The sequence below is a fragment of the Phaseolus vulgaris genome, chromosome 11 (genome assembly GCF_000499845.2).
Source record: "Phaseolus vulgaris cultivar G19833 chromosome 11, P. vulgaris v2.0, whole genome shotgun sequence".
In the NCBI taxonomy this organism is placed as follows: Eukaryota; Viridiplantae; Streptophyta; class Magnoliopsida; order Fabales; family Fabaceae; genus Phaseolus; species Phaseolus vulgaris.
In genome coordinates this window covers 13,627,220-13,637,541 of record NC_023749.2, presented here as the reverse complement: position 1 = coordinate 13,637,541, position 10,322 = coordinate 13,627,220, and the positions used below count along the sequence as shown (strand labels likewise).

Sequence of the window (10,322 nt, the reverse complement as noted above, 5' to 3'; positions counted from 1 at the left end):
TGTTACAGAGTTCACATTGAGATTGTGGTCAAAACAAGACACAGAAGAAGGGCTAATAAAGCAAGAAATTTGGGTCAAAATAGAGAGCCTGTTATGGTCACAACTTGATGTAAGTAAGTTAATGAGAAATTGTGATGCTTGGTTGGTTCCAGAGGACAAGGTCGGTGGACTCTATAACTGGAATTTGGAAACTACCATTAAGTTTCGCCTCCCTACTTTTTCAACAAACCAACAAATTAACTTAAACAACCCTTTCTCATACTTTTCAAATTCCAACCTTTCTATATTTCTTCGATCCAAGTTTATTCATGCAATTCTTATTCAATTAATTTTTTTTTTATTGAGTATTCAAAACATTTATCTATTTTCATTTAATTATTTTGTGTTTTGATATTTGTTAACAATGTAACTGTACTTACCAGTCTCCGGGCGTTGACTAAAGTCAACATGGTGGAACCGAGACAAGGAACCCATCAGAGGTACTATGAAGCAAGTGAGGGAGTTATCGTTAAAGTCCCCGGCCTCGGGTGTCGCCCGAGTTTAGCACCAGGAATGTGCCTATGCCAGAAGGGCGCCCCCTCCTGATACCCACGGGTAGGAGTGACCATGGAGGAGGCGGCACAGTAGGAAGCGGCACGGTAGGGGCGTGAAGGCCTCGGGCCTCGGTACCCCAAACAGTAATAATAGATAAAGAAAGGTGGTTTTCAAGCCACACCTCCAGTACCAGAAGGAAGAAGCCCAACTCGCGAGGGATCCGTGCATAAGGTGTAGGGACACGGCAGTACGCACCACCGTTGGAGGCCCACCGGGACAGAAACGACCCATGAGAGCGTCATGTCTAAGAGGGTGATCTGCATGCATGGCACGTGAGGAAGGCAGAGAACTCCCAGGGCGGATGACTCAAAGAATGGGCGCATGAGTTGGCACCCATGCAGTCATCCCCGCGCGGGATGCACTTTGGGAGGGTCACCTTACATACTGGGATTTCCCTAAGTCTAGGTTAAAGTGTCGTGAAGCTGCACCCACAGATAAGCTTAAGTCAGAGGTAGATACGTGGCAGAAACACGGGCAAAGGTACATAAGGCTTTGCGATAAACAGAATGAGGTACGTTTTCACACTTTATGCACAAGTGAACTCTGGAAGATAGAATTCAGTTACGCACTTCTCTGAGCACTGAGCTGATGGTGTTCTGCGACGGGAAGTGTTACGGTGTTTTCTGCCACAACTGACTTGAGCTTCAGAGTGCAAACGATCGCGAGGACGCCCATTTGTCTATCTGTTTCAGGTATTCACAGCGACGGTAGGTGAAGTTGGAACGGGAGCGAAGGAGCCCTTGAAACGCAGTTCGTAGCTACGCACGAAGGTGATGCAAGTCAACTAGCAGCAACAATAACTATTCAAAAAAAATCTCTATTTTACTCTAATTGGTAGGTTAATTTGTTTTGTCTATCTCCTATTTTATCTTCTCATCTCTAACTTCCTATTCAAGATTTCTTTTATGTACTTTTAATTTAATTGGTAGGTAAACTTGTTTTTGTCCTTCTTCCTTCCGAAGAGTATCTTTAGATTAATGAATGATAAGTAGATTTGAGAGAAAAATTTATTAAAGTTTATAAGTGATATAATAATTTTTATGATATTTTTTATTTTTTTATAAAATTTAAAATGTGAATTTATAAATTTATTTTTGTCTTTAAAAATATTAAAATAATGAAATATGATATATTTTTTTAAAAAAATATCAGTTAATTAAAATATTATAAATTAATTTCTTTATCGTTGAATAATTATTTTTTTCAAAAAATAAAAATTATTTAATATTATTGGAACATGAAAAGTTTTCATAAAAATAATTTTTCTCCATTATAAATTAAATTGTAATATTGAAAATTGTAAAACATGTTTTAAAAATAATGTAAAATACAAGAAATTTATTTCTAGATCTAAGGTCAACATACAATAAATAACTGGTAAATATAATAATGTTTAGAATAAGAAATAACATTCTAACATTTTGACTTTTTTATCTTTCCTCTTGTAATTGTGAATAGCAACACTACTCATAATTAGTATAGCCTATAACCTTGATATTTAAAAGAAATATAAATTATTAATATTATTGTTATATATAAATTATGAAATAAAAATAAATAATATTTAAATTCATTATTATAGAAAGTTTAATTAAAAATATTTTTATATCAAATTCAAATAATAATATAGTTTAATATTTTTATTTTTATAATCAACATTATTATTATTATTATATAAATTTATGTTTTTATTATAAATTATATATTTATTATTATTAATTTTTAATATTTATTTTTATTAATAATATTATTAAATATTAATATTATTTTATTATATTATATAATCGATTATATGTTATAAAATTATATACAATTGATTATAAGTTAAGATTATAATCGATTATATATATAATCAATTATACTTATATATAATAATAAATTAATTAATATATTTTAAAATTAATTTAATATTTAAATTATAAGTTGATATTCTGTAATACAGAAAATAAGAAAAAAATATGTAAATAAAAAAATAACAAAAATAAGATACATTTACTGCTAAAATGAAAAGTGGAAAAATGGCATTGTAATTATGCACAATTATTTTTGGAGAAAAAGGAAAAATAACATTGATTTTCATCACAAATATCAGCATATATGTGAAGAGCAATTTTGAAGCTCTCTGTGTCTTTTTTTCTTTCAATTCTTCACAACTACATTGATACAAACACGACTTCTTCTGTAAATTTATCTTTGAAAATACTACGTACATTAATACAAACACAACAAAAATGAGATGAAAGACAAATTTATATTGATTGATGAGTTAGGAATGAGTAGATAAAAATAATAGTGATATCCGATTAACTATAAAATCAAATAAAAAAAAATTAAACCATAAAATAAATTTTTTAATAAAAAATTAATTAAAAATATCTAAATTTACAAGTATTTAAAATTTAATTAAATCTGTTATTATAAAATACGATATAAAAATTGACTTTGACCTCATCTTTTTCTATTTAAATTTTTATTTCTTATCACATCATTTGATTAAAATAAGTTATACTAAGACTCCAAATTTAGGGTTCAAGTGAACTTTTTTTCATAACAAAGAATTGTACTCACAACATGAAACTTTGAGATTGTCTCGTGAAAAGATGCCCATGTTACCCAAAGATTATTGTTGGACACTTGAATACGTTATTAGACAGGGAGAGAAATAAAAAAAAAAAAATACAGTGATATGATAAAAACAGAGAAGAACACCAAGATAAATAAAATAAAATTATAACATAGTTAATCTAAAAATTTAAAAAGAGTATGTCAACGGATTATGGTGATTTGAAATGGAAAAAAATTAATACAAAACCAGTAATAATTAGTTTGTCTTATTTGAAAAAGGAAATTAACTGACCTATTTTAATTAGTTTGATTAAAATACCGAGTCCATTAACTCAATTTCATCCAATAAATTCACTGAAAATGATTTTGTATCAAATCTTAATAAGGATATGTTATATATCAAATTAAATTAATATTAAGATCTCGTTATTTGTGTGTCTCACATACAGGTTCTTATAGTAACTTATCAAAATTCTATTAAATTTTAAATAATTTTTAGAATATTGTTTCAATAAAACAAGCATGCCTGTTTTTTTTTCTTCATGGCACGCATGGATCAATCACCATCCTACTAGTCTTATTTATTTAAGAATTGATCAAATTGCATCTTCTAGCATACCATAATTAAAATACTAGTCTTATTTTACTCTTTCGTGTCAACAAAATCTTTTCCCATAATTATTCTATCAATATTAACTTTCAATTAAAAAATTACTTAAAATCAATATTAGATGAAAATTTACTTTCTTTACCCAGATCATGTTTACAAAATTTTATATTAATTTAAAATTAATTTATAGTTTATTCATATAGATAAAAATTGATGAAATGTTTACTTTTCAAAATATTCTAAAAGATTAATTATTTTATTAATTTCTTATCATTATTATTTTTTTATAAATTCGAAACACATTCAATGTATTGTAAAATTATATTATGTGTAAAGATACTAGTTGATATAACTTAAGCAAAGTCTATTGATACTTCTAATATAATTAACAGATATTTTGTGAAGATTCTTATATTTACGAATTTGGCCTTTTTCTATTTTTTTTTTAAAAAGTAGAATAATACATTAGGATTTAAGAGGAAGATCGAAATACAGCTTTAAACTTACTCAAATATAATAAAGTTACATTATCATATAACAATGCATATTAAAAATAAATAAGAAAAAAATCATTTAGAAAATATATTTTAAATATTAAAAGATCAAATAGTTTTTTAATATATTTTAATATAAAAATGCGAATAATGCATTATTACAAAGTGAATATTTCCAACTTATTTATTTAGATAATATAAAGTTGTTGACTTTAATTTGTAGTAGACTGACTTCTCTAAGAAGTATTTTCTCAAATAAAAATTTATTTTTGAGTTACGAATAGACACAACCCTGTTTTCAACTATTGTGACAAGTGACAATTTTTTCGTCAACATGTCAAGTCTAAGTGCAAATAACACAAAAAAAAAAGAAGACAACTTTTATGTACAATATAGATTATCATAATTAGACTACAATGACAACGAAATTGTTCATCTTTTACTATTGTTTAGTTTAATTCTTAGTTCATTATGGCATGAAATGACTGTGATGAGGAATTTGGTGAAAAGAAAATGTTGATATCCACAGATCAGAATGTCATGGTGGAGTAGTTGCCCTTTGTTGAATAGTTGTCCCATCTCAAAAAGGGGTTGACCATTAGCCTAGTCTTGTGTATCTTGGTGCTTCTTTGTGGTAGTAAGCAATAAATGCAGAAGAAACAAATTTGTTTAGGCTTTTTTTTTTCAATTCCACACAGGCATTTGCCATTATGACTCTATCATCTATCCAATCCATCCAAATATGAAATTCATGAGAAGTTGCCTAATTGACCATTTCAAGTTACCCCACTTAGAGGAGGAATGGATCATGAGAAAGGGGCAAGCAAGCATAGAGAAATTACATGTTCTAGATATTTCGACCAAGGATGATTTTCTACCTCCCATGTTCTATAGTGACTGTCAATTCATTACGTGAAAAGGTTTCAAGTTTACTTGAAGTAGATGCTCTACTTGAAGGGCATCTCCTGATAACAAAGGCTGGTTCCTTAGGACTTGGAAGAGTGTTAGATTCACTACCAAGCATCAAAACCACATTTGACATTGTGGGACGTTCATTTGGATCTTCTTGTAAGCACAACAGCCCCACATTCACACATTTCAAGCATTCATCTGCATTGCATGTTTGGCTAAGTGTTTGGTCCATGAATTCCAATTCCCTTCTTTCTTTCCACAAAAGCCATGCCTAAAAATGAATCAAAGAGTGGAAAGTATTAGGAGCTATGTAGCGTTTGTTGCATATCCCTGAAATATTCATTCACTGTACTCACATATCCTAGCAGACTCAATTTATGTTCTGGTTGATAAAATCCTGTGTTCCTTTTTCCACTAATTATCTCAAGTACCACCACACCAAAGCTAAAGACGTCAGACTTGACTGAAAAGTGTCCATCAAGTGCATACTCCGGGGACATATATCCACTGCATTACAAAATTTGTGAAATGTAGATCAAATAAGACATCTGGTTGGGTATCATTTGGTAGAGAGTGATAAAATGTGTTTTAGCAAAATTAGTTTAGTCCCTGTACTTTAAAAATATGATTTTGATTCTTGTATTTATGAAATATGGTGAATTTTTGTTTCTGATCTATGCTTTAACCTAACCAAGAATCAAATCTATCCAATACAAGGACTATATATGACACTTTCAAATGATAATAATATTTCTATAATGCTTAAATGCACTGAATCATGCTGTGACATGAAACTTACTAAGTTTAGCTACTTACTATGTTCCAACCACTCTGACTGTGTTACCTACTGTCTCTTTTCCTCCAAATATCCTGGCTAAGCCAAAGTCTGAGATTTTAGGATTCTTCTCTTCATCTAGTAGAATGTTACTTGTTTTCAAGTCCCTATGAATAATCCTCAACCTAGAATCTTCATGCAAGTAAAGGAGCCCTCGAGCAATTCCCAAAATAATCTTGAAGCGCAGATCCCAGTCTAATAGAACACACAGCTTCTGGTCTGGTAGTCCATTAGGGGCATGACATGTTGCATTAGTCTTCTTCAAAATATAATTTTGAGGCTACAAGAAAAAGGCTTAGCCAATAAAGTACTTCAAATGCAAAAAAAAAGTCTTACCAAAAATGAAAGCATCCAAGCTTCTATTTGGCATATATTCATATATTAGCATCTTTTCATCTCCTTCCACACAGTACCCCAGAAGTCTCACTAGGTTTCTATGTTGAAGCTTTGCAATCAACACAACTTCATTTTTAAATTCTTCTAAACCTTGTCCGGAACAACTTGAGAGTCTCTTTACTGCTATTTCTTGGCCTCCAGGAAATTTTCCCTGACAGTATAAGAAAAAATTAACCATGTCTACTATCATCATGATATTCAAAAAGTAAATCGTGAGTGTCAAGAAATTCTTGATTACCTTGTAGACAGGACCAAACCCTCCTTGCCCAAGCTTGTTTGCATTTGCGAAATTGTTAGTGGCCCCAAGTATGCTTTCTAAATGGAAAAATGGAATATCTATGGCCTGTGCATCATCTTCTTTGAAACTACCAGATTCAATCAAGTCTCTGACATATTTCTCACTGTCATACAAGTTAAACCCTGAGTTTTTCTGTACATATCCCCTGCTATCTGAAGTCAAACAGATGAACTGGGGTCTGAGTTGCAGGCTTCTACTGATGAAGTATCCCCTTTAATATTGGGATTTTTTTTTCTTGAGTAAGAACAAAAATTTAAGTTACCTTGTGATTTGCTCTGGCTTCTTTTCCTCAAGTACACACATGTAACAGTAGTCGACAGAAGAATTAATCCAATCACAGTTGTAAAAGTAATTACAATGATCTTAGGTAAGGAGAGTTGCCTTTCTAATTGATAGATGTTACTGCCTTCTGCAAGGTATAAAAAAATGACATTTATGCATAAAGAAAGCTCATACAACATTTCATGAAAGTGTTAATGAATAATGAATTTATAGCTGAAAAAGTTGCAAATAATGCTGGGTTGAAACCAGAATCACCAGATTTTGGAACTACACTGTGAGTTATGTCAATATACTATAAGAACAACAATATTGACTAGGAGGAAAATGGAAACGAAGTTTTGAACGGTTTCCAGCAAGTTATAGGCAGTACTAGGGAGCAAAACAAAGGTATTAATTATTCTGTATAATAAGTATGCATGATATTTATCCATCAACATGAAGAGGAACAAAGATATATAGATTACCTAGAGTGCAGTTTAATTTCAACCCATCCCAAATAAAGTCTGTGTTGCAAAGACATCTCTTTTTGCCATCTCTGGTAATGTTGCAAGTTGAATTTGGCCAATCCTTGCAGTCCAACAACGAAGAACACATAGGCTCGCATGGGGGATCCCAACTGAATTCTATTTCTACTCCTTGTTTCATGGGAGCATTAGAACTAAAAATGCTTGGATTAGCATGACAATAGCCACTAAGGTGAAATGGAAATGACTGGTTGAGAGACAGAAACTTATCCCTTGAACCCTGATCACAGTTAAGTACATCTTTTCTGTGGATCAAGAATTTCCGTGTGTCTGGGTTTATGCTAATCACTTGATAGGTTCCCCCAGGAGTTTTAAAATCAAGCTCACCAGAGGAATTGTTGCATTGAAAACTGAAGTACATGGGGTCACCACAACTTGGTCCTGTGCTTAGGGGATATGGAATGGAATTTGTACCACAAGTTCCACAACTGTTCCCAGTGGATTCTGCAGAAGAACAATATCTGGCACTTTATAAACAATAATTTGCAACACAATATCTATCTTCTTCCACTGCTTGAGCCACGATTCACATATTTGATGAGTGTATTCACATATTCAGTGGCCTAATCTCAAATTGTTAAATAATATATCTTTGATTTACTTACTAAGCACTACTTTTTTAAATGTAACAAATTGAACTTAATTACAAAGTCCATTGCATTGATTTTACCTTGTGCGAGTACTTCAAAATCAGTTGCTCCTCTTCCCAATTCAATCTTAAATTTTAAAAAATTTCGTTATCGTTTTATTAAAATATCCGGTTTTAATTTTGTTTAACTAGCAACAGTTACTTCTCAAATATGCACTGTGATGATTGAAAGAAAAATTTATTACTTGACGAATACACTAGCGGTTTTTGCATAACAGTGTAAAATTTCAGTGAAGACATTGCATGGATTTAAGAGGGTCATGAAAAGGAATACCTATATCAGAAAATGCCACGCGAACATGCAGGTCACACCCATCCTCGTACTCTTCTTCAAGATTGTTCAAGTCCTCATACCAAATCCAGCAAACAGTATCCTTTTCAGTGCCTTTATATGAATATGCATAGCACTGGCAATTGTTGAGGCACTCTGATTTGCATTCCTCTTCATTCTTGGCATTAAATTGAGCATCCGGGTTCCCTACTTTCATCATTTTCAAACTCAAAAATGTAGCTCTCTCAGCATCCCCACTGCAGACATTTGTTTTCCTGCTGCATCCACCTGAAAAGTCTCCACCATTCCAACTCTTAATAGAATTAGGCTTGTACCCAGGCAAACACTTGCACATGGAGTCATACTTGCTATTACAGCTTCCAAAGTTTCCACAAGCATTGAACACACTGCATCTATCTCTTGGCTCCACCCAAACCAACAACCACACTTTCTCTGAATCCATCTTCATGTACTTAAGTTGACCCCAGTGAGTCATCACCAACCTTGAGTCACTATAAAGTTCTGAAGTGAGAAAGGGAACAGTGTCGTTTGGGGATACTCTCAAGGTGAAATTTGACAACAAGTAAGATATTGCTGGAGACATCTCATCACTTCCAGAAAACTTATTTGAAACACTGCTTTTCCAATACTTGATGGACCTCTTCCATATGACGTACTGGTTCTCCCCTTGACAATGCACAAAAGTGAAGTTCCCTGGTGCAGGGTCTTCATAACTTCTCCATGATGTTAGTGCTAAATTACCATCCATTTTCATTCCAGGAAGGAATGTATCTGTTGGATTAGCAAAACTCTGCCACAGAATCTTAACTTGATGATCCCCTTGCTCTTCAACTTCATCACTAACAATAAGGTTCCCACTGTCCATTATCTTCACTGTTCTATGTGGTGAAGCTGATCCTTCAAGGTTTGTGCCCCAGTAGGCTTTCCCACTTCTGTCCAAAAGCTTTAGATTCCCATCTTCTCCAATGCCAAAAGCACCCCAAGAATCTAGAAGTGGTTTGTCTCTGTTAGCAACCCACACAACTGTTAGAGGAGTCAACTTGTAGTACCATATTCCCACATATCTTCTTCCACTAGAACTGCCATTAGGAGTGAAAAATCCTAGCTCAAACTTTCCTCCTTTTGAAATAAGAGTATCCCCTCCCCAATCTTGCAAGAAGTTGTTAATGGTTATAGCATCTGTGGCTGAGCAATGCTTAAAACTAAAAGTGATAAACAAGGCGCAGAAGAGGAAGGTAGACAGCATGTGACTGGAGGACCAGTTAAGGATAACTATCCTTCTGGTGTCTCTCTTGATGTTTACCATTTGACAGCACTCAAATGGTTTGAGATTTTCTTTTCTTAAAATAGAGTGCACGTTATACCAGTCACCCAATTTTTCCACAGCTTTCTCCCTCTAGTTGAATTCAAACGCCACAATACGTAAAGTTTGTCGATAGCACTTTCTTGCTTTTGATGTCTATTGGTGGAGCAATTGACGCATATTTCGGTAGGATTTGATTTAATTATGTCTCATTCATTGTGACGCCATAACCCCTTCAGCAAATGTGTAATGATACTATCTATCTCACAATATCAATATGCTTAGGATTTTTGCAATCAAGGTTCAAACACATTGCATGTAACTGATATGCTTATGCTTTGGAATTTTGCGGTTAGGATCACTTTAGGCCAAAAACCCAGCCACTGTAGCATCTTGAAAAAAGTATTTGTGCCTGCAGTAAATTATAATGCAACACTAGAATAATGATTTGCAATATGATTGATATATTATTTCTATTGGGTTCTCAAGAACAAATCAAAAAACACAATAAGAAAATTGAAAAAAAAAACATTTTTATTAATATTCGAAGGTTCTATACAGTCATAAT

At 32.6% G+C, this 10,322-nt stretch overlaps 1 protein-coding gene across 1 annotated transcript; it reads right to left on the bottom strand.

The window, feature by feature from the left end:
- Window positions 1-4,909: 4,909 nt before the first annotated feature.
- On the bottom strand, window positions 4,910-9,818 carry LOC137829494 (G-type lectin S-receptor-like serine/threonine-protein kinase At4g03230). The gene is made up of 8 exons (XM_068636304.1): window positions 8,434-9,818; window positions 7,451-7,954; window positions 6,967-7,113; window positions 6,645-6,856; window positions 6,347-6,557; window positions 5,992-6,229; window positions 5,532-5,682; window positions 4,910-5,446 (listed from the first exon to the last, which is right to left on the bottom strand). The coding sequence occupies exons 1-8, from the start codon at window positions 9,755-9,757 to the stop codon at window positions 5,138-5,140; spliced, it is 3,096 nt and encodes a 1,031-aa protein (XP_068492405.1). The 5' UTR covers window positions 9,758-9,818; the 3' UTR covers window positions 4,910-5,137.
- Between the last annotated feature and the right edge of the window lie 504 nt (window positions 9,819-10,322).